This window comes from Capsaspora owczarzaki, assembly GCF_000151315.2.
Source record: "Capsaspora owczarzaki ATCC 30864 unplaced genomic scaffold supercont2.2, whole genome shotgun sequence".
NCBI lineage: Eukaryota > Filasterea > Ministeriida > Capsasporidae > Capsaspora > Capsaspora owczarzaki.
Window position 1 is genome coordinate 1105130 of NW_011887293.1, and position 23037 is coordinate 1128166.

At 56.1% G+C, this 23037-nt stretch overlaps 5 protein-coding genes across 5 annotated transcripts; 2 read left to right on the forward strand and 3 right to left on the reverse strand.

The window, feature by feature from the left end:
• The first annotated feature begins 328 nt into the window (after positions 1-328).
• CAOG_01529 (hypothetical protein) lies at positions 329-2458 on the forward strand. The gene is made up of 8 exons (XM_004364340.2): positions 329-440; positions 541-818; positions 954-1079; positions 1161-1277; positions 1380-1496; positions 1588-1681; positions 1764-1993; positions 2071-2458. Exons 1-8 carry the CDS (start codon positions 359-361, stop codon positions 2359-2361), a joined length of 1335 nt encoding a protein of 444 aa, XP_004364397.1. The 5' UTR covers positions 329-358; the 3' UTR covers positions 2362-2458.
• Positions 2410-5553, reverse strand: CAOG_01530 (hypothetical protein). Its single transcript, XM_004364341.2, has 4 exons — positions 5408-5553; positions 4460-4624; positions 3409-4373; positions 2410-3287 (listed from the first exon to the last, which is right to left on the reverse strand). Exons 1-4 carry the CDS (start codon positions 5516-5518, stop codon positions 2618-2620), a joined length of 1911 nt encoding a protein of 636 aa, XP_004364398.2. The 5' UTR covers positions 5519-5553; the 3' UTR covers positions 2410-2617.
• A 6-nt stretch (positions 5554-5559) lies between these two features.
• CAOG_01531 (hypothetical protein) lies at positions 5560-7100 on the reverse strand. Its single transcript, XM_004364342.2, has 4 exons — positions 7023-7100; positions 6702-6914; positions 6311-6541; positions 5560-6211 (listed from the first exon to the last, which is right to left on the reverse strand). The coding sequence occupies exons 1-4, from the start codon at positions 7075-7077 to the stop codon at positions 5742-5744; spliced, it is 969 nt and encodes a 322-aa protein (XP_004364399.1). The 5' UTR covers positions 7078-7100; the 3' UTR covers positions 5560-5741.
• Positions 7101-7250: 150 nt separating this feature from the next.
• Positions 7251-8464, forward strand: CAOG_01532 (hypothetical protein; the record flags this gene model as incomplete). The annotated part of the gene is made up of 4 exons (XM_004364343.2): positions 7251-7281; positions 7439-7742; positions 7882-8146; positions 8245-8464. The coding sequence occupies 4 exons, from the start codon at positions 7251-7253 to the stop codon at positions 8401-8403; spliced, it is 759 nt and encodes a 252-aa protein (XP_004364400.1). The 3' UTR covers positions 8404-8464.
• Positions 8465-8564: 100 nt separating this feature from the next.
• On the reverse strand, positions 8565-22866 carry CAOG_08520 (hypothetical protein; the record flags this gene model as incomplete). Its single annotated transcript, XM_011271799.1, has 5 exons — positions 8565-9350; positions 9456-9627; positions 9761-9959; positions 10087-19044; positions 19104-22866. 5 exons carry the CDS (start codon positions 22864-22866, stop codon positions 8565-8567), a joined length of 13878 nt encoding a protein of 4625 aa, XP_011270101.1.
• Positions 22867-23037: the final 171 nt, after the last annotated feature.

Below are 23037 nucleotides of genomic sequence, written 5' to 3' on the forward strand. Positions count from 1 at the left end.
GTCTCAGCGGAAGTGAATGAGAGATGGAAATTTGAAGAGATGGGAAGGGAGAGAGTTAGGAAGGGAGAGAATGAGAATGCCAAACCTGAAGCTCGAATGAAAAGAAAGAAAGAGTGGCGAGAACTCGTTCGACAAAAATGGGGGCGAAAGAAGAGTACAATGGAAATAACAACGTTGGACAGGGGGGAGCAGAGGGGAGGAAGAGGAGGAGAGAGAGGAGTGGGCGAATTGTTACTGAGCAGTCGCCGTAAAAGCGCCTCAGTCTGCTCCCATGAGGCTGTCATCCTCTCATTCAGCTGGCTTTATTCGAGATGATCGTTCAGTCTTGATTTTTACTTGCTTTGTTGGTGGTTGAGAAATGTCTGCGACTGGCAACTCGAAGCGACAGCTCGAAGCGGACAATGCTGCTCCTCCTACAACTGCTGCTGGACCATCGCGAGGTGAGGATGCTTGTTTTGCGTTGTGGTGATTCACTTGCTCATAGACACGGCTGATTCAAGCTCAAACAACTCTCCGATGAACGTTGCTCTGTCGGGCCAGATCGCAAGCGACAGCGGATCACACGCGAGTTGGACGCCGAGTGCGACGAGGTCGAGCTGGACTTTGGAGGCGAAACCCTCACTGCTGTGGAGCTGCTTCAGTTTGCTCGCCAGGAAGCAGCGGCGGCAGCGGCAGTAGCAGCAGCGGCAGGGGCAGGCGACTCTGATGCTGCTGATGACCAACCCACTGGAACACTCGTCCATGTGGACGACGACAATACGATCGTGCAAGCACTGTCCAGCAAGGATCGCTCGCAATATCAAAGCAAAGTAGTGCAAGTAAGGACTTGGCTGGAGTCGCAGCAGCCTGGCTAGACAACCTCTAAAGAACTCGGATTCTGAGCCGTTCTGACACACGCGCCCAATTTGGTTTTAATTTGGTTTTGACAACCCCCCCCCCCAAATCAATTCTAGGCACTCATCGCAGCCAGTCTCCAACGCTTTGAAAAGGAAGTCAAGGACGACGCAGCTCTCACAAAGTCATTCTCGCATTGCAAGCAGTGGGCTGAAGCGCTCGCATTTGCAACTCGTCAGGCGCCTGTAAGCTTGTGACTGGTTTTTTCAAGAGTGCAAAAGCGCGAAAACGTTGGTGGTGCTCATGCCAATTCCATCCACCTGCAGTCGAGCGAACTGTTGGCAGCTGCCATTCAGAAAGGTGAAGAAGCGCTGGGCGTGGCTTCTCCGACAGACAACGTGCACACTCTCGTCGATTTCCTCGCCGACTCGTTGTGGGAGCTGGTACGCAAAGTTCACGACATAGATGCCGATGCTGCCATGAAGGACAGACATTCGGGAACTGCTTGCTAACTGGGCTCGCGCTTTTTGCCGGGGCATGCTTAGGTGCAAGACGAACAATCCATGGATGACGGAATCAACCTGCAGAACGACGACCCAGAGCAGCCGTTTTCGCGGAAGGTGCAGTCACTCATCAAGCGAGCGACCGAGCTCACAAAACGTGTAAGACGAAACTTCGGTCGTGTCGACGGTCCCCTTTTGGCATCTGCTTCTCACCACTTTTTTCGGCTGTTGGTGATCGCCATCGAAACAGAGCATTGCGTATCATGCGACAGTCAGCGACATTGATCAAGCAAAGGCCAGCTTGAACTCTTTGGATGCAATGCTTGGCGTTTCGCGAGTCACCTGTAAAGCCACGACAGCTTTCTGATTGCTTTGCTCGCCTGTCTAGTCTCGTCGATACTAACATTGGACTTTGCAACCATTCAGTATCCTTTGACACACTTGTCGCCTGGAAAAAGTCACTGGAAGCAATTTTCCAGCAACCAAAGTCTTTGGCCAGCCAACTCTCCGAGGAAGACCAGATTCGCGTCCTTCGCGTTGAAGCCCACTTGTCACTCATGGGTATTCCTCCAAACCACGCAGACCGGCTCCCAGCGTTGCGCAACGCAATTGCTCCGCTCAAGGCCGCGTTGGAGCAGACTTCCAATCTGTCAAAGGTGAGATCCCGCATTCCCCCAGAAGGCGAGTGATTGTGCCATCCTAAACCCGTATCGTGCATGCACCTTGGACACAGGCGGTGACGGGAGCCGTGTACACGGATCTCGCGACCTGGCACTTGGACATTTCGATTCAGACCGAAGATGATGCCGTCAGCGAGGAGCACATGATGCTGGCCGTTGAAGCAGGCACGCACGCAGAAGAGGCTGGGTACACGAGCAGCGCCTACCAGCAACTGAAAGCCACCTTGGAAGGCCAGGACGTCGACGGCGATGACCAAGAGCAAAGTGATCATGATCATGGCGAGCATGACGATGCTAGCGATGAAGATGACGAGGATGAGGACGAGGATGAGGACGAGGCATAGCCACAACAAGTTGTCTTTGTCGTTGCCGAATTCAGTTGGAAAAAATCATTGCCGAGGTACTTTGCATTCAAAATATAACAAAGAACACTTGAAAGCACCCACTGCAGCAACTGAAACGCACGACATTATCGATAACAACAACAAGGGCAACAAGAGCAACAAGAGCAACAACAACAACAACAACAAAACCAGAAACAAGAAACAAGAAATAAATCAGCCAACAATAATGCGGGTTTGTGTCGTCGAAAGAAAACGATTAATCCACCTTGATGGAGCCGTAAATCTTGCGCACAAAGTAAAAGCACGCATAGTGGCCAATGACACCAGTTGCGAAGAACACGAACATGCAAATGATGATCGAGTAGCCAAAGTAGATGACGGCGTTCTCAACGCCAACCAGGCGGTCGGAGGGCAGACGAATGTAAAAGAAGAGCACATAAATAAACAGGTAGAAGGACGTCGAGGCCGCCGACAGGAAGGAGCGCCACCACCAGTGGTAGTTTTCAGAGCAGAGCTGGAAGTATGCCAGGAGAATGGAGACCTCCGAGCACGTCACGAGGAAGATGATGGCGACCAGGAACAGGAAGCCAAACATGTAGTACATGAGGTGCGACCAAATGCTCGAAAAGATAAAGTACAGCTCGATGAAAATGGCACCAAACGGCAGAATGCCGCCAACAAGAATGGCTGGGATGGTGCGCAGATAGACGGGCTGGATTGGGATTTGGCGCGGGATTGGGTTGGTGCGGAGAGGGTGCGTGATGGCTGGGCGGCGGAAGCCGAAATAGGCGCCCACAAAGCACAGCGGCGCCGAGACGAGCAGCCACATTGCGAGCAGCTCGAACATGGCGCTCAACGAAATGGCGTTGGACGATTCGCGGTGCCAAAGAACGAGGTTGAGAATGGTCATAATGATGAAAGTGACACTGCAGGATTTGGAGGATTTGGGGAGGAGGGGGAGGGAAAAGGGGAAAAGGAACGTAAGTCATCACAAACTCCAACTGAAGGCAACACACACACACAAAACCTATTGCCAAAATGCCGTACCCAGGGAAGAGCAGCGCCGACAAGAGAACATTCAACTTCCATCGCTCGCCACCAAGCATCTTGTACTCGCGAGCAGACGAGTAGCCGGCCACACCACCCAGAGTGACGTAGAAGGCGAGAGCAGCCGTGGAAAGGTAGCCGCGGTTGGCGGGGGACAGAATGCCGATGCAGGCAAGGAAAATGGCCACAAAGCCCATCACGAGAAGCTGCATGCCAATGCCAGAGAAGACGGAGAGAAGCAGCGCTTGCCGGGGAGGGCGGAAAACATCGCCGTGGCACAGCTTCCAGCCAAACTCTTCCTCGGCTTCCTCGTAGTTGGCATCAGTCTTGTTGTAGCGAGCAATGTCCTTGTGCAGGGTCTTGAGCAGAATCATGGCAATCATGAACGACAGCAGGACGACAATGACAAGCGAGTTGATGATGCTGAACAAGTGGACGCGCTGGTCCTTGATCTTGAGGTAGTGATCCCAACGGGTGGCCCAAGTGACGTCGCTCTTGACATACGTCACAGAGTACGTGTAGACGACGCGGTACGAGTCCATCGAGTCGGTGGCGCGAGTGTACAGGAACTGTTCTTTGGCCGTTGCAGGGCACTCAAACTTGTTGTTGGCAATCTCGGCGTCGGAATGCTCAATGCTACGGATCTTGATGCTGGCACCCACAATGCGGTGGTCGCCGTTGACATCGACCTGCAGATCGTAGTGGTTGTAAAGGCGCAGATGCGTCGGGTCGTTGGCGGGAACGCGCGAGTTGACGCTGCCAACGCGGAAGCCCAGCTGGTAGGTCTCTTCGTCGTGCGACGTAGCCACCTCCGCAACAGGGAGGGAGTCGACCGACCAGTGGTGCAGGTACACCTTCTCGATGGCCGTGGCGAGGTTGGCAATCGCCGTCTTTGAGTTTTCGTCCTTCAAGTTGTACTTTTTCGTGCACAACAGCTGGCACGCGACGTTGTTCTTGAAGTTTGTCTGTGCGTGCAGAAGCCAGGTCATGGCAGCAGTGGTGAGTGTGTCATGACACATAACGATAGCCAAGAAATCTTCAAAATCTTTACCTTCAGGGACGAGACGTGGAAGCGATCGCCAAAGACAGATTCGCCGAGGTTTTCGGGAACATCATTGTCTTCGAGCACGGGGCAAAAGTCAAAGTGCTTGTATTCATACGCGAACGCCTCCTCGTCCGAGTCGAGGCGGTTGACCACGAAAAAGACCGGATCGAGCTGTGTGTTCCAAGAATCAAAAGCACGCAAACGACAAACCAAGTACAAACACGACGTTGGTTAGTACAAGCTTGAGATGCAATGCAGCAATGGTTGACACCATCGTAGGGTGATGTATGCTCGAAAGAGTGCAATAGATCGTCAGCGGAATCCCCACTACTCGCTCTTCCACCCTTCCCCTCTTCCTCCCCTCCGGCACCCGCAGCGTTGCACTTGCGAGACAACGCTGCCCCGCCACAGTTGTCGCAGAGGTCTGTCCGCAGAAGCCCGCGCTCGCCAGGCGTCATCCTCGCTCGCAGCAGCAGCGGAAAGCGTTATTGCAGTTCTCGCTCTCCGCCACCCCCGCCCCTTGCCGCCGCCGCGTGCTACCCGAGCCTGAGCACGAGCACACGTGCAACGGGCACACGTCTGTGTGTGGGGTGGCACTCAAAGCGAGGCAGCCGCAGCAACCCGCCTTTTCAATGTCAAGGGTCGCAACGTGGCGCTTCTCCTTGCTTTGGTTCTTCTGCTGAGCTGAGCTCGAGTCGCACCCCCCCCCCTCAGTGCCCCTCAGTGCCCCTCTGCCCACATCTCACCCACGCTGTCATTGCCCCACTTCTGCACACAGAGACACGCAACGAACAAAAACCAAGCACTCCAGTATTGTCGTTCGTAAAAGCGAAAATGCAACGGCCGTTTGAATGTCTGCTTGCCCCTCGTAAACCCCTCGACTCTCCAATCCCAAACCCAAACCCCCTTTGAGGACACAAGATTGGGAGGGAACTCAAGTAAAGGCAGACGCACATCATTGTACTCGACGGCAGGGACGCCGGGAATGACCATGGCGCGCGCAGTTGCAGCCAAGCCAAGCAGCATCAGCAGCGCTGCTAGGACGCTCAGACGATGCATTTGCATTGAAATGAAAAAAAGAAGAAGGAAAAAAAAAAAGATGAACTGAGAAAGAGAATGTTTATGGAAATGGTGATGTGAAACCCACGACCGACGCAGTGGACGAAACACTTGAGCGAAGGAAAGGTTCAGAACGAAATTGAATTGTACAGACAGCACTCGACAAAGTCAGCCCCAAGAAACAAGAGCATCAACACTGCCGCCCGAGCATGTGCAGCCGAGAACATCATCACGTCGAGGTCAGGACAACAGACAGCTCGGGAACATCGATCGGTGGGAAAGTGCCGTCCGAAGCTCGATCCAGAAGATGCGTTTCAACGATTGCACTCCGGGGACAGGGCGAATAAATATGCGGGAAGAGCTTGGTGTTGAGAGCGGCAATGTTGGCCGCTTGCGCGGGGCCAGCGGGCTCGGCAGGGGAATCTGTCTTTGGATGCATGGGACCTTCGAAGACCAGCTTCTCAAGCTTGCTGGCTTCGAGAACGAGTAGCACAAATGGCTCTGACAGTGGCTGATGCTGTTTCAAGAACAGGTTGGAAATGTGGTGCATTTCCTCCAACGAGCCGCAGCAATGGATGAAACCGTCGGCGTCGTAATCTCGCGGCACATATGGCTTGGAGGCATCCTGTGCGTCAAAGTACGACTTGGGGCACATGTGATAGACGAAAAGCGTGGGCTCTCGGATAAAGTTGGCCCACTCTGTTGCCCGCACAAAAAAAACAAAAAAAAAAGTTAGAGAATTCGAAATGCCACATCCCCTCCAAATAAAACAATCCTGTGACGATGACCGGACTGTACCGGGATGCTGGTTCCACAGTGCAGCGTTTTCTTTGACAAACTGCCCAGTCGAGATGAACGACCTGTCGTGGAAGGAGAATCCGGGCACGACGCTCTCCGACACGAGCACGAAATCCGACGCATCCGTTGCCACAAACTCTGCAGCCTTCCACCAGCCGCTGGGAATAGTGAAGGTAAGTTTTTCGCCTTTCGCGGCGTCCTTGCCGAGGTCTACCTGATGGAAGACGTGATCTACGCAGATGTGGGAGGAGGTGAGTGTTGTTGCATTGCGAGCTCGTTTCCTGTCAATCGCGATACGTTTCTCCATAACGCATCACGATCACTTTTTTCTCATTCAATCATAATGATGCGTAATCGCATGCAATAACATGGGGGATGTTGCACATTTTACCAGTATCGATGAGGTAGAGACGCAGAGTGCCTCCCGCGTGCCAGAAGGTGGCAATGTCGGAGAGGTTGACGTGCCAGACCAAGCGCGGGTCGTCCTTGGACAGCATAAAGTGGATGATGGTGTGCAGCAGTCGCTTGCCACCCTTGCCAGCCCGGCCAGTCTCGACCGTTTCAGTCGGCACCACGGGGTTGACGAGCGCAAGAAATCCGCCCTCTGCCCCCCAATACATACCCCAATACCCCCAAAGAGCAAAAGATGTTGAGCATTCGAGGTCTTTTCAATGTTGCTCCAACACGAATGGGACAATTGCAAGCGACAAACCAGTGTGCGGCTGCAGGTTGTAGCTCGCAATGACTTGTGCTGCAGTCGCTGCCATTCAGCAAAATTGAAGGAAAGAAGTTAGACTGAGAAGCTGTAGGACCAGAGACTGAGACTGTAGTTTTGGTTGAAGGAATCCATGCACCGACATGACTTTATCCACAGTATTGCTCAGCTCAGATCGGATTATTAGCTCAGAAAAATCAGAGCGCAGTCGTCAAAATTCAACGAATGCAGTACCATTCAGGTCACAGCGCTCAATGTGAGGTCTTTCGTGTTTGTTGGACTGTTGTGCAATCATTGTTACGTGCATTTCTTGCTTCCTACGTTCCGATCCGAGAGTTCTGAGAGTCTGAGATTCGAGAAGAAGAGCAAAATCGGCTCTCACTCGTACCCAATGACACACATACTCTTGACAGATTACTCTGACATCTCGCGGATCTTTGCCCAGCTCGAGTGGCAGCTCACCAACACGGCGGCTGCGGCGACGGCAACGGCGGACGATCCCTACTCGAGCTCTGGGCTACTGCTCGAGGATGGCAGCGGAGCCGCCGCGTTCGAGCTCCCTGCTGGAAACGACTCGGCAGCATATGCACAGAACACGTACGCAATGCAGATGGTCGACGAGGCGTCGGCGCTGCTGAGCCAGGCCGGGCAGAACGGGATTGTCAACGACTTGCCGGCCTACACTCGCTACGGTCGCTCCATGGCCGGCATTGACACGTAAGCCGATGTGCTTTTGAGCGTTGATTCAGCACATCATGAAGGAAGCGTTTGTTGTGATTGGAATTTTGCAATCAAGCCGAGAGCGAGAGCGCACAGACAAACTCCAGGGGTACCAACTCCTCCTTGTATGAAACAGAAATCGCGACGCCGCACAGTACATCCTGGCTCAGCAGGCTGAACAAGACGAAATGTGGAACTCTGTTTCAGAAGAAGCAAGAATGCAGGCAGAGGGTTTGCTACCGCCGACGCAGGCAGTCATGCAGCAGCGATTTGCCGGCGCAGCTGCACATCCACCTCCACCACTGCTACAGCCAACCCCTGACGACGCAAGTCTCCGTTCGACGCGAAAACGCGGCTGGGAGCCTTCCGATGAAACCGATCAGACCGACCAGCAGCCTCGTGTAAGGTTCAATGAAAAGAAAAAAATGTACGCGTCGATGCTCTCCAACCTCGCCCCACTCACATCCCATTTTGGCAACAAATGCTATCTCACACGCAGAAACGCCTGGCCGACGACGTGCAGGACTACTCTGGAAGCCTGCAACTGCTGTACGAGGACAATATTCCACCAGCAATTCTGCAGCAACAGCAAGAACTGCAACTATTACATGAGCAACAGCAACAACAACAGGAACAGCACGAATCACAATGGTCATAGTCACGGAATTTGCATGGAGATCCAATAGTGTCAATAAAATGTCAATGTATAATGTACACAAGGTCGTAAAATGAAAGTAGCATCGACACGACCACTCGCTCCGCATATCTACAGGAGAAGGAATGTGTCAGAAGAGAAGATCACCCCTCATCGGGTCCACTTCAACGGGTGGTCGAGGAACCATCAGCACTACTGTGAGACACATGAGCTGAAGATGACAAGGGCGCTGAGGGCGTGGCGGCAGCTGACGGACTGGCAATCAGACGCCGGGCCAGCTGCCTCAATGGAGCGACGGCATCCACCTGGGACGGGAAGTAGGTGAGGAAGATACGAAGTCCATCCACCCATTTGGCAAGGTGAGGGGGCCATCGACGTCCGCTGGCGCCGTGAGTCAGCGCGCATGGGCCCAGTGCAGTAAACACCTCTTGATCGAGCAACAGACTGAACAGCAGCGTTGCGAGCTGGAACAAGAAGTGAATCGAGAAGCTATTCAGGCCAGTGAAGACGAGCTCGTCCACAATGTACACGTAATCGAGGAGAAGTTGCTCTTCCAGCGACTCGTGCAAAAGCTGGAGCTGGAACTGGTCCAGAGAAGTGAAGCTGGGACGTGGGGATGTGCCAGTCCGAGACTTGTTCAACGCGCTGGTGCCGGAGGAAGGCACATTCATGGACGTGGCAAGGTTGCGGGACATTTGAGCGGTCGCGCGGTCGGACGTGGTGCTCACGTCGGTTTCACAAAGATGCAGAATGGGCCGAAGCTGCGAGTTGAATGCTGCAACAAACCGGACCACGTGCTCTTCCAGGCTCGAGTACAGGTGCGAGTTGCGAGGACCCGGTGCTCGATGGAACTGGGAAAAGTGACCGAATGCCAAACGCAGGGAAATGATGTACTTTTCCGTGGAGCGGCGCCGATTGTAGATGGTGATGTGTTCATACAAGTACTTTTCCTAGTGTTGGGAAGAATTGGCAGCAAGGAAGAAACAAACAAGAAGCACAGGAGTGAGTTGCAAGGAATCGCATCTGAAAAACAGTTGTGTCAAAAATGCACGTACGGCCATGATCTGCCGAAGATTGGCGCGGATGGTGTCCAGCTTCAACGTGATACAGAGCATGTAAAGCGAGTTGGACTCGAGCGAATGCATCAAGACACGATTCATGGGAACGGCCGCGGACTCGTTGCGGAGCGACACATCAAAATACATGGTGTCGTTGCGAATGATACAGCTGTTGAACACAAACGAAAATTCCGAGGATGAGCGCAGAATCAACACCAACATTGAACAGTGAATGGAAATGAGAGGATGGCAGCAAAAATCACACCAGAAAATCACACAAAAATCACACCCAAAAACCGTACCCAACTGCAGAAGAGGCACGATTCTCCAAAATGAGACTCGTTGTCGAAGGATCGATGGCAAAGGCATCACTGCCACCGGCGGTGTTGATTCGGCCCTTGAAGAAGCAGCTGCGGTCAGGCATGTAGAACGCAGGGTGTCGCATCATGGCCTGAACCGTCACGACCCGCTGGAAGTTTTTGATCAGCCGGCAGTTGATGGCTGCGCGAAACACACAATTGAACAAATGAGTGCACCCAAATCAAACGCAAACACAAAAAAGACGCAAAATTACAAGTCAAGGTCAGCCGAGACAGACGCTGCATAACAACAACGACGAGCATCTTACAAATTTCAATTTGACGCCAGATGCCTTCGTTGAAACTTGCAGAAGAAGGATCGACAGTCTGACGCGATTGCGGGAAGAGATGCACAAAGACGGTCACGAAACTTTGCGGATCGACGGTAACGGTTTTGCACAGCTTTGGTGACAAGCGAGCGAGTGATAAGACCAGCTCTGTGGGGTCATCAGAGGGCAAATTCGACGACAGCAGGAACTCGAGCGGGAGGGCCGAGCGATTTTGGATGATAAAGGAGCGTGACATGTACGTGTGGCCGTAGAACACATCGCCGAGGTTGATGACCGCAGGACCGTTATCCAATCCCTCGACAGTGATGGTAAACAGAGCGTCAGGAGACAAATGAAGAAGCGAGCTATTGGGCAAGGACGACTGGGCAGAAGCTGACCCAGACAACGACGTGGAATTTGCTGGCGCGCCTGGATCGTTAGCGGCGAGAGCGATGCCGAACGCTGAAAGAAGCGTGTTTGGCGTCGAAACGTCTTCTAACGATGGTATCGAGCCATGCAACAAGATGGGGGAGGCAACATCATCGTTGTTGTGGGGTACACTCGCTGAAGCCAGAGGATGAGAAAACATGTTCGAGCTGCTGGACACAGCAGGCGTGAGTGCAGTGCTCGTTGTTGATGTTGACATGGTGACTGCCGCCGCTGGGCTGCCCATGCCGGACGGCAGAGCAGGGAAGAGCACAGCCATCGCACTGGGACCGACAGCAACGACTCCGGACATGCTTGCGCCGGAATATGAGGATGCGGCAGCTGGGCCTGCGAGGTTGCTGCTGCCCAAACCGCCAGCACCGACTGGGACGGCGCTCGTTGACGACTTTGATTCCAAGCCGGATGCGGTGCCTGCGCCTGGCTGTACGCTGTTGGCAGAAGCGCCACTGACACCTGGCGCGGCCAGCGCCTTTTGAGCTTTGCCCGTCTGTTGAACCAGGGCAAAGACAACCTCGGCAGTCACGCGGATGGTTTTCAAGTCTTGGGTGTTGGTCAAGTTGTCCAGGACGATAAACGTGGTCTGCACTCCAGGCCGCGAGGTCGACACGGTGATGCTGACCGTGTGCGATGCGTCTTGCGATGTCAAGCGCAACGAGTTGGGAGCCAGGACGCCTTCGACTCGACTAAGGGAGAGCCACTGGCGATCCTCCGCACGAAGCAGCCGCAGGCGATACTCGACGCGCTCAAACGACAAATTCTCCAGAACAAACTCGCGCTGAACAGACCCACTGTCCCAAGGCAGTTGGCCCAAGTCGAGCTCAAAGTTTGATGTGAACTGACTGACGTGGGTTTCCATCACTGGAGCACATCGATGGAGCATGATGAAGGTTGCACAAAGCTCCAGAGGATCGCGTCGCGAGTAAAGCAACTCGACCCCGCTCGCGCGCAAAGGCAGCAGGTCGGCACTTCCTGGTGAGGAAGCCAGCTCGCCGTCCGGGCGCGCGGACTGGTTCAGGGGCATCATCAAGGCAGAGGACGATGACGATCGCGTGTGCTTTCTCGAGTACAGCCGAGACACAAAGGCTCCCGGTGAGAGCGACGTGCCTGCGCCAGAGGACGGCGAGGTCGAGAGCATTGCGGCACCATCCTCTTCAGCAATCACAGAGTGCACCGACTGTGTGCGCCCTAGAAGGAATGAGTTGGAATCGTCCATCGAATCGCTGGACATGCCACTGCTGCGTCCTGCCGACGAAGCACGCCGCGTTGGGGCAGATGAACGGTGGTTTATAGGCGAACCGTCGTACGGCTGTTGCTCCTGACCACGCTGCTGCCACATGGTCAGCTGGTTGGACAGCACCAAGGGGTGAGATGCCACCAAAAGCGCAGAAGGCTCGGAATGGAAACCTCCAGAACCGCCGAGGGCAAACAAGGCCGACATGCGCTCGTGCTTGAGCGAGCGGCGTGGTTGGCTTGCCACGTCGGTGGTCGCTCTTGTTGGAGCCACGCCAGGCTCACTCGACCCAGAGCCAGAGCCGGATCGGTCAAGCAGCGCGAGGCGATTGTTGACGTCGACGTCATCGTCATAGTCGAATGAATGCTGCAACCGAAGGCGAGATGCCACTGCATCACTGTGGGCCACAATCTCGACTTCAAGGACGGCCGCGAACGACGTGTCAGGATGCACGTCGAGCACTTGCAGCTCAACCACGAATGAGCTCTCAATGTCAAAATCATCGCTCAGTCGGACGGTCAACGTCATGGTGGCGCCGGGTGGAATAGCCCCGCTCGATGGCTCCACAAGAAGGAGGTGGTTGGCTTCGGAATCCTCAGCGTCGCTCGCAGGGCTGACTGCGCTGTCGCTGCCGTCAAAGGACTGCTGACGTTGATCTGGTTGCTGGTTGACGCCCTTGACGAGAATGCGACCCGTCCTGAACAACACGGACGTGTTGACGCAAGGGTTGCGCAGCACAACCGTTTCAATTTGTTTGGCTGGGACCAACATTGGCTGCTGTCGCCGTGGCTTGCGTGTCTTGTGCTCTTCCCGTCGTGTCCGCCGGTCTAGACCGTGCCGCCGTTGTCGGTTGGAAGTGGAGCCTGTTGGCAGATCGTCATACAAGTCGCTCACAAATTGCAATGGCTGTCGCTCGTCTCCAAAGTCCTGGTCGGAATCGGAGCCGTTCTCGTCGTCGTGGTCGTCCGAGGATGAATGTCCCTCGGAGGACGAGTTGGATTCGTCGGAATAGTCGAGGGGGCGGGCAATAAGCTGGAGCGCGGTGGGCGCTAACAGGAGCGTTTTGCTTGCCGCGAAAGACCCAACAATGCAGACACTGACGGCGGGAAGCAAATCGATCGCATCCGCATGAACGGATCGGAACTTGAGGAAACCGATGACCAACTCGTTGTCTTGCAACATTGGCATGGCAAGACCAGCGGATTTACGCTCCACCTCGCAAGCCAATCGAGCTGCGTCCAGCAGAGCGCGAGTCGGCGCGCGGTGACTGGAGCGAGCGGTAGCCCGCACGCGCATCTCTAAATATTCACCAGTCGCGAGGGAAAATTCACTGACGGTCCGGGTCGATAAGCGGAAGAGGAGCTGCGCATCAAGGCAATCGCGGAGCGGCTCCAAAAGCTCGCACCAAACGCTAAACTTGACGCTCTCGTCGGACGGCACGCTGTTTTGGACGGAAATCCATTCTTCACAGACGGCCGCATCGGTGACGGCGGGAATGGCCACAGAGGGGAGCCTCATGGTACGCGGCTCGGTCGCGCTGAGATGCCCGAAATTCAACTCGAAATGCGTGACTTGAGCAACGACGGACAGCTGCATGGCGTTGTGGGGATTGTTCAAGTTGACGAGCGAGATCGAAAAGTGCTGGGAACCAGCACGCTCTGTGGCGATCAAACGTGGATGGAGCGTTGCCTCGAATCGGCGAGAGGACTTGGCCGGAATGCATCCGACCCCGTTCGACTTGGTGTCCAAGTCTGCAACAGTAATGCACGAGGAGATTGGCCCACTTCGATAGTACAACGGAACGGCCGAGAGATTACTCACAACAAAGTAAAAGTCGACCGGTTTCCAAGCATTGCGGTACCCGACAACGCCCAAATGGACGGAGGGCCGTTCGATACGACCGACGGAAAGCGCAAACTGGCAATGCAGTTCAATGACCTTGACCATCTGCCGTCCAATGCGGTCGGCCGTGGAGGCGTGCGCCGCAGCGGAATCGAGTGGCAAAGCGGAGGCCATTGGATCGGCCTCTTGAGGAGCCGAGTCTTCAGCAGCAGAGCGCAGGGCTCCGGGCGTCTGTGGCCCACTCGCGTCCAGTCCCACTCGCTCGAGCAGCAAGATGCCATAGTACTCGACCGTCTCGCCCTCGAGAATGCGATCCCACTTGTTGCGGCTCAGTTCGAGAGGCGGTGGATAGGTCACCTTCAGAGGCAGGGCAGAAAGCCCGTCAAGCGTGAACGTGCGCCCGCACGGACGCACGTCCGTCTGACCCAGCGCATTGGCTGCCACACCTTGCAGCTGCTGGAGGTGTGGAAGGGCATCCTCGTCACTGGACGTCAGCTTTCCAAAGTCCGTGGTGACTTGCAAATTCAAATCCGTCAACGGCCGCAAGCGGTATGCGTCCGGCTGCGAGCTCAGCAGCATGCAGGTCTGGAATCGATGGACAGTCCGCGCAGACAACTCGGGCAAGTCCGTCGAGATGTGGTGTTGCACCGTCCACGGGGTTTGGTTGGACATGCCGCGCGTGAGGCCAACAGCGTCCTCGGGACAAATGTACACATTGCCAAAGTCGAGCAGCTGCACGCCGTGGTCGCCAACAGGCAAGTCCGTGTCCACAAGCCCTTCGTCCACGAAAAAGCGAACGACAATCTCCAACTCACGCGAAGGATGGTGACGATTGACAACGCGGAGTCGCTCTTGGTAAAAGCCAAACGAGTCGCAGCGGCACTCGAGCAGAACCGACTGCTGCGCGGCAGCAGGAAGGAGTCCAGCAAGGTTGCTCGAGCTCGCAGAGCCAGTTGCAGAGTAACCAACGCCTGCAGGCGCGAGGACTCCCTGCACGGGGGTAACGGTCATGTTGTTCGGCGCAACAATCTCGTAGCTCAGGGGAAGGTGCGTGGAAACGTTGCTGAGCACAAATGTGCCGGAGAGCACGGTGCCCAGTTCCGATGCGACGCCCAAGTTGAGGAGATTTTGCGACGTTCTGGCAACGCTTTGGCCCACAACAGCGCGCAGCTTGACGACAGATTCGACCACAAGGACCAGGCTGGCTGCTGGCGATGCGGAAGCTGCTCCGGGCAGTTGAATCGCAGTTGGTGTTTGAGGGACGCTTCCGCCAGAAGGCGTGCGCTCCAGAGCGCTGTGCGGGCGTTCGCCGCGTTGGGTGTACTCGAAGGCTTTGACTTTCACGCCTCCAATGAGCTCGCGACAAGCGCCTTGCTCCCGGCCCTGTTCGCTGAGCTGAGGTTGGATGGCAACGTGGACAACAACCGTGCCCTCTGCTGCACACGGCACATCCTCTGCCGGGATGGTCGCGGCAGCATCGACGAAAAAGAAAATCTGCTTGGCCAGGTTGGATGAGAATTGCAAGACCAGCGGCTTGGACGACAAATTTTGAACGGTGAGCGGCAAAACCTTGGAAAAGCGCTGAGATCGGTCCACGTAGCAGAGACCACAATCAAACACGAGGTCGTTGTCCGAGCTGACAAGCGAAGCTGGGGTGCTCGATGCGGGATTGGCAGTCTCGGCGACGGTACCTCCTGCGAGAGTGCTCAGCTCGGGGAAGCGAAGATACTGGGGACGGCGACCAGTCACGTTCACTGTGAGGATGGACTCGGTCTTGGAGTGAATGTTGCGAACGATCACAACATGGCGCTGACGACCTGCAATCTGGGGTCGGAAGGTGAAAGAGATGACGCGTTGTTCCCCAGGTGCAATGGAGCCATTCAGAGTGCTAAAGCGGAACCCGGAAGGGCCGACCGCTGTGGGCATATTCGAGACTGCCGAACCACCAGTGGATGAAGGTGGGACGCTATAGCTGTTTGAGGCCGCTACCAGAGGAGGCAACGCAAATCCGCCAGCGCTTCCTGTGACGCCACCCACGCTTCCAGCAATGCCACTTGCAAGCCCTGGTGACGCGGCGGCCGCACTTGTCGCAATGGCGCTCGCAATCGCAGCGGCACTCGAGGCTGGGGGTGAAGTTGGGACAAGTTGTCCGAACGACGTCAAAAACAGGGGAGAAGGTCCGATTGGGGATGCCAGGGCCGAGGCAGGCAACGACCAAGCTGACGGGGTGGCTGAGGCCGACATGGTAAAGTGCCCAGACGACGGCGCAATCGCGGAAGCGGTGTAATCGCGTCGCTCCAAAATGACAAAGACAACTTCCGTCATGCCCGTATTTGTGATGGTGAAGGACGACTGCGTGGGACAGTTCACGTCAACTTCGCCAAGGGAGATTTCTGTCGGGGAAAGCACAAGCACGTCGCCGGTACCTAAAGCCGACGGAGTGAGCGTGAACGGCTCTTGCCCCAAACTGTCTGCTGCAGGAACAGCGCTGGTGAGGGCATTCAGCGGGGTTGTGTTCGCTTGCGCGTGTGGGGAGCTGCCAGGCGTGGAGGCCAGCTGCGGAGAGATTGGAGAAGGGCCTGGGGACATTGCGTCCTTTTGGGCCGAAACACCGCCCGCGGGCGACGCCGAAATGGATGACGATTTCGACGATGAAGCGGTGGTGCCGGCGTCGTAGAGGGAAGCGCGGGAATCCAACGGATCACGCTCTGACAAACCAGACATGCTGCGCGCTGCCAGGGGCTGCGACGACGACACGCCAGAGCCGGCGTCTGTTGGTTTCACAGCGTGCGAGCTACTCGCATACTCGAGCGGAGAGCTGGGAGCAGAAACATCGAGAGCGATTGTGGCGGTTCGGCGGATGACTGCCGCTCGCTGGGTGAAAATGGCCAACGTGGAACAAGCGCTCGCCTTGATGGATACTTCCTTGTACACGTCGGCATTCCGCTGCTCGTGGACGAGCAAGCTTGACGACACGTCCACAAACGTGACAGGCGAGGACGCGGAAGCATCGCGCCGCTGCTCCACACGAAAGTACACAAGCACCCGCTGAACTCGTCCAGGCTCGACCACAAAAATCAACTCGTTTTCAACGACCCGCGGTTTCAACGAATGAGCAGGGCCCGTGGAAGGAGTAACAGAGACTGACCGAGAAGCGGAAGATTGGTGCCGCGGCAGCGTTCCCGAATCGGTCGTGGTGTCGTCCTCGTCGTCCGTCAAGACGTCAGAGGCAGAGGCGTTGTCGTCCTCGTGATTGCCGCCGATGGATGACTGCGTTGAGAGCGGCGGATGGTCCCCAAACTTGAGCTTTTCGAGTTTACTCGTCAGTTTTTTCACCTTGACAGTGTTTTTCTTGGTCGCAGCAATCTTGATCTTTTGCTCAATCTGTTCGATTTGCTCCTCGGTCTCCTTGGTGAACCTGATACCGCCAGACGAAAGGTCCAATTCAAACCAAACGCGAGACGTGAACGCGGAGGATGGAACCAAAGCAGCAGGGGCCGCGGCATTACTATCATCCGCCGGTTGGTGCACGACCTGTTGCGTTCGAGACGAATCATAGGAGATCTTGAACGTGCGCAGTTTGGTCGACGTGTTGGTCACGATGACCTCATGAGCCTGAGAAAGCAGATTCAACATGACCGCGCCAAAGTCAATGCGCCGCGTCTTGAGTGAGAATGTCGGGGCTCGCTTGACGTTCGCCTTGAATTGCAGCACCACAAAATTGGCCGGATCTTGAACGTTCTCGATGGTCACCGGCTCATCAAATCGACCTGCCATCGTGGGGCGGAAGACAAAGTTCACATCTCGACTGCCAAACGGCACAATCACGCCCAAACGGCCTTCGCTGAAGCCCAAGTCGCTCGACGCAACCGACCCATTTCGCTGGATGCGGTAGAGCAAGGGGACTGAAGCGCCGTTCAGAATGTGCAGGGAACGGGCTCGCTGCTCGTTCCGCATCAGGGAGCCAAAGTTGATGTGCTTTTGTGTGACGTGGATGGTCGATCGACACAGCTTTGCGTGCGTCGGGATTTCACGAACAGGCAACGGGCGACCATCAATGCGCAGGCTCAAGCTGTCGTATGCTTCATTCGCGGTGGCTCCAAGATTCGCGAGCTGGTGATGAGCAGCTGCCGCCGAAGAAGACTGCGCTGCTGCAGCGGAACTGCCCGGAGAAGCCTTTTCCGCACTTCCGCCGGTTTCGTAAATGCCAGAATACGTCTCGATAAGGGCGCTAGGCTGACGGAAGGAGGTCAAGACACGAGTGGTGTCTGCACGAACCAAGCGAATGAAAATCTTTTCCTCGACGTTTTTGAGTTTGCCAGTCACTTTTGCGACAAGAGAGGGCGAGGTCGGCATGAAGATGACAAAGACACGCACGCGAGACTCTGGGGCAATGTCGAGAAACGAGCAGCGAACCAAACGGCGATCATGCACGGCCTTTTCCAGCTCGCGACGCAGTGCAAACTGCTTGCGGATGTATTCCTCCTCGAGAGAAGGGTTGGTGAAGGTTCCAGCCATGGTTGCACGTTCTTCAAAGTCTTTCGCCAGGTCATCAAGCGTGCGAGTGGCCGGCATGGCACCAAAGGTCGAGGGTGCGGTGGACGCAGGTGTAGACGACATGAAGCTTGCGGCCTCCACCTCGGAGACAGCACTCGAATCAGGCAACAGACCTCCATGAGCAGATCCCCCTGTCGCTGATGACGTTGATGCTGCTGATGCTGCTGCTGCTGCGCCTGTTGCTGCGCTGCTCGCGGCTCGAGACGGAAGGGCGGAGAAGGCAGAGTGTGTCCGGGCAGTGGTGCCAGCGCTTGATTCACCGGGTGGGGCGGTCGACCCAACAGCGTCAGCGAGAGCGGCAAGCCGTCGTTGGAGTAGCTGCGCGTCGTCGGCGGTAGACAGATTCTTGGTACTCGAGCTCTTGCCGGCGCTCAATCGTCCAGACTCTTCTTCATCAGCAAAATTGTCGTCCGTGTCCCCGGCTCGCTCATGCAGCCATGTTCGAGGCGAGATTGTCCCGGCGTCCTGGTACTTGCGAATAGCGGCGATGGGAGCCGCCAAATCAAGGTACTGTGCAATGGGCGTAACAGAAGGTTCGGATGCTGTGGTGGCGATGGCCGACAAGGGAGTGGGCCGGCTCAGCCGCGTCGAGTGCAAATCGATCGTCGAATCGAGCAGGGCCAGACGATGTTCTTCGAAAAAGAGCTGCCAGGCAGGGTCGCTGCCAGAAATTGTAGCAGATGCTTTCAAAGGATACCCAATCTCGGCGTCTCGAGGTGGCGGACGGAATGAGGAGCGCTGGCTTGCCGAACCACGCCGCAAACCAAGCACAGTCGCATTTCCATCCAAAGCCATTGCTGTTGCCGTGGATGGTAGCGTTTGAGAAGCATCCAACGGTGTCGGTTGCGGTGAAGTAGTAGTCGCATTGCTCAATTCCAGGCCTGTTGAGTGAGCTTGCTGGGCGGGATGGGACTGGGGTTGAGGAGAAAGGAGCGTTGACGTGTGTTGGTGCTGCTGTTGCTGCTGCTGTTGTTGCTGCTGTTGTTGCTGTTGCTGCTGTGTGAAGGTTGTTGTTGCTGTTGCTGTTGCTGCTGTTGCTGCTGCTGTTGCTGTTGCGACGCTTGCTGAGAAGGCTGAGACGAAAAACCGCGGTCTAGTTTGCTCGAGAACGCGCGGCGCGCCTCCACCCGCTCAAGAAACTGCTCCTTCTTTTCAGACTGCGGCTTTTGGGCAAGAACGGTGCCAACAGGAACCTTGCGACCTTGGGTGTTGGCCTCCGAGGAGGCGGCGGCGGCTGCGGCTGCCACCTCAATGGACGGTGCGGGAATGTGGAAGGACGGGGTAAATGATGCCGCCAGTCCGCTCGCCACAGGTTGGGGAAGCGATGCCGGAATGTACGCCGCCATGTCTCCAGGGCAGGTCGATGTGAGGTGGAGGGTCACTGGCTTGTCTGTGATATTTCGAATCACCATGACGCGAAGGCCGGGGCTGTTGACCACCACATTCTCAAAGTGGATGGCGCCCTTCGGGAATCCAGTCTGCACAGTGTAGAAGAGCGAGTGGAAGGTAACGCCGTGCTGATCAACGTTATTGGAGGCAATGCTCAGGACTTGGTTGTCTTCACGGTTGCAAAGATTGGACACGGTGATCTGTTTGCGGTACTCTGGATTGACCTTCCGGGGACAGATGGCCACTCGCAAGTCCTGGACCTGCCGAGGAGCAATCACAATGACGTCCGTGCGACATGTGATAATCTTGCTCTGATACCGGACTTGAATGCGCGCCGGCAAATCAGACAAGTTGGTTATTTGCACATCGACCATCTGAGCAGTTCCAACATCCGAATCGCCAAAGTTGATTGAGCTTCGCGAGAGCTTGATGCGTGACTGACACACGCGGGATCGGCAATGCAGCGTCCGCCGTTCAAGCTCCACGTCGTTGGCATCGAGACCACGGAGCAGCAACCTAAAAGTGCGTCGCGTCAGCCGCGTTGAGGCGGCTGGAGGATTTGCGGGAATGGCGGTGGTACTTGCGTCCAAACCGGCCGGGGCTCCGGAGCTCGAGGTGACAGTATCCGCACCCGTGGGTTGCCCTGATGCGTTGTTTGAAGCATTGCTGCCACTATTAGTGACTGTGGTGCTGTTGTTGCTCATGTTGCCGGTACTAGTATTGGTGTTGGTGCTGTTGTTGCCAGTGTTGCTGCCGCTGCTGTTGCTGCCACTGTTGCTATTGCTGGCATCCCCATCGCCGTCTCCCGTTGTTGTTGTTGTGGCAACCTCGACCGTTGTTGGGATGTACCGCAAGGCAACGTGTTGGTGACGACCGGGTGGAATGTTGCACTCTTCAATGCGCTGGCTCTCTTCGCGATTGCCAGACAGCAGCTGAAGCAAAAGCTGGGACAAGTGTTGTCGACGATGCCGTTGGGCGACCGTGGTCGCAGAGCTCAGCGCAGGAAGCGGGTCGCGGACGAGGGCGTTTTGCTGTTGCTGCGACATGAGGTTGATGGCCAGCACCACATCTTGCTCGGAAATGTCTGCAGGGGGCGTGAACAAGTGCGCAGAGATTTCCTTGGAAAGGCAGCTACGAAAGTCAACATCCATGCTTGTGTCGGTGCTGTTGCGCAAAGTGACAATGCGCATGCAGGGCATGGCCGTGTAACAATCGCCAAAATCCAAATTGGAATTGCCGAGAATTTCCAAGCTCGTCTCGCGACTGCTCAGGGTGGTGTGCGTGTGCAGAGCAATGCTTGCGGTATTGCTGGAGTCCAGTGCATTCTCGAGCAGGATGACAAAATCGGCCTGGCCTGCTTGCCGCGGCTTGAAGGCGACGCGCACGCGACACTGCGAAAATGACAACAGTGTCGCTTGTTGCAATGGTAGGCCCGTTTCGTACTCGGTGCACTCGACAAGGAAGCCACTGGCAAGCTGCAAGGACGCCGGGGCTGGTTGCTGCTCGTCGCCGAGTGAGGAGGAGCCCGTGTCAGAGCGCACACGAGAACCCATGCCCGCGTTTTGGGTCGCGGTCGATGTGGGCTCAACCAAAGTCTTGCCGAGCGCGGTTTGGCCATCCCTGTTGAGTTGCTCGGACGATTGCGATGCACTCAAGTTATCAGACGATGTGGAAGCCGAGAGAGTCGATCCCTCCGTGCTGTCGCCGCCGTTGTTCGTGCTATTGTTGTGGCTATTGCTGCCGATCGCACTGCTGCTGCTGGTGGTGGCTTTGCTGAGCGAATGGTCAGCATTGGCACTCGCGCCCTCGAGAGCGGGCACACCAGGATGCCACATGACACTTTCGCCTCGCTCGGTCGAAACGGTCACAAAGAAGGTCACGGGAATGTCAGAGCGATTCCACACAGTAAACTCCTTGACATAGGCCCCGCCCACAACGCAGTCGTCGAACGCGAGCTCGCGGTCGGTCAGATCGATGCGAAAGACCGACTTGCACACATGAGCACGAAACCGGACTGTGAGTTGTCGAGGCACTGTATCCGACTGAAGATTGACGGGAGCCCCCGTCACGTCGCTGTTGAGACCAACGATAGGCAATGGCGGATGTGTCGATGCGTGCGAGGACGACGACGACCCAGAAATGCTGGTTGGCGATGGCGGCACGGAGGGCTCTGGAGAAATCAGGTCGGGCAACAGCAGACTGCTGGTGAAGAGCAACTTGCCCGAGATATCAAACGACTTGTATGCCTCGAGGTTGATGCTATCGCGATCGCTGTCCGCGACCGCAGCACTACTGGACGCCTCGCCGCGACGCGCCTCTGGTTGGAACGCCAGCACGAGCCGCCTTGATTCAAACGGCGACAGCACGACTTGATCGACAATGTCGACATGGTTGAACAGGACGTTGCATTCGGTCACTGGCTTGGTCGACCCGTCCTGCAGCAGATTCTCATTGTTGGATTGAAAGTGGATTTGCTTGCCCAGCGTTGAAGCGAGGCGGACCATCACGGGCATTGCGACCAGGCTCGTCACAGTGAATGTCCGCAGCGTGTGCATCTCGCTCAGCGTCACATTGTCCAGCACCAATCTCTGCGACGACGACGACGACGACGCCGGCTGCTGCTGGAGCGATGCAGGCGGCGTAGTGACAGCGCCCGCGAACGGCAGTCCAGCCCCGACGGCGCCCGTGGTCACCGACGAGGTCGAGCTCGACGACGAGGACATGGCCATGGCAGCAGCAGCGGCGGCAGCAGCAGCGGCGGCGGCGGCTGAAGCCGGGTCGAACGAGACTGAGATGAGTGGCGCGAGTGAAGCGTCGACCGCGTCTGCAGCGTCCGCACCGCCGCCACCAGCACTAGCAACACTGCCCATAGACATGGACGGATTCAAGTAGTGCCGCGTGGTGCCGCCGCCGCCGCCGCCGCTGCTGGACGCCGAGGCTGCTGACTCTGGCTCGAACGAGTGCAAGAAGCGCCGCCGAGTCGACGCGATCGCTGCAGTGGTCGTGCCACCATGTCCAGCAGCAGCAGCATTAACATTGGCAGTCGCAGTAGCAGTACCAGCAACGGCGACGGGCGAGCTGGCTGCAAACGACGACGGTGGGTACTGCTTGGTTGGAGTGCTTGGCTGCTGACCGCCTCTGCTACTATGATGATGGTGATGGTGGTGGTGTTGGTGGTGGTTATTGTGGTGACTATGGTGATTATGGTGGTTGTGAGTGTGGTGATGGGCGTGTGGATGGAACGGCTGCTTGGTTGGGGTTGTCGGCGGACCACCTCCTCCGCCGCCGCCACCTCCACCTGCAGAATCGCTCATAGTGAAACGATAACGATGGGAGAAAAGAAAAGAAGAAGAAAAAAAAGAATGAATGAACGAACGAAACGAAACACAGAGAGGTGAACTACGAGTCGAGTTGTTGGGTTTTGAAATTTCAGCCTTCTGAGCACCTGTGGAGCAACTTCTGAGCAACTGTGGAGCTGTTGTGTG

What these genes read in the sequence shown, in the direction of transcription:
- CAOG_01529 (XM_004364340.2), top strand. Translation starts at nt 359, where the DNA reads ATGTCTGCGACTGGCAACTCGAAGCGACAGCTCGAAGCGGACAATGCT. An exon ending in TGGCGTTTCGCGAGTCACCT is followed by an intron (nt 1,682 to 1,763) that starts GTAAAGCCACGA and finishes GCAACCATTCAG; the next exon opens with TATCCTTTGACACACTTGTC. An exon ending in AGACTTCCAATCTGTCAAAG is followed by an intron (nt 1,994 to 2,070) that starts GTGAGATCCCGC and finishes CCTTGGACACAG; the next exon opens with GCGGTGACGGGAGCCGTGTA.
- CAOG_01531 (XM_004364342.2), bottom strand. Translation starts at nt 7,077, where the DNA reads ATGGCAGCGACTGCAGCACAAGTCATTGCGAGCTACAACCTGCAGCCG. An exon ending in CAACCTGCAGCCGCACACTG is followed by an intron (nt 6,915 to 7,022) that starts GTTTGTCGCTTG and finishes ATTGGGGGGCAG; the next exon opens with AGGGCGGATTTCTTGCGCTC. An exon ending in ACTGTGGAACCAGCATCCCG is followed by an intron (nt 6,212 to 6,310) that starts GTACAGTCCGGT and finishes TGCGGGCAACAG; the next exon opens with AGTGGGCCAACTTTATCCGA.
- CAOG_01530 (XM_004364341.2), bottom strand. Translation starts at nt 5,518, where the DNA reads ATGCAAATGCATCGTCTGAGCGTCCTAGCAGCGCTGCTGATGCTGCTT. An exon ending in TCCACGTCTCGTCCCTGAAG is followed by an intron (nt 4,374 to 4,459) that starts GTAAAGATTTTG and finishes CTGCACGCACAG; the next exon opens with ACAAACTTCAAGAACAACGT. An exon ending in TCGGCGCTGCTCTTCCCTGG is followed by an intron (nt 3,288 to 3,408) that starts GTACGGCATTTT and finishes CAAATCCTGCAG; the next exon opens with TGTCACTTTCATCATTATGA.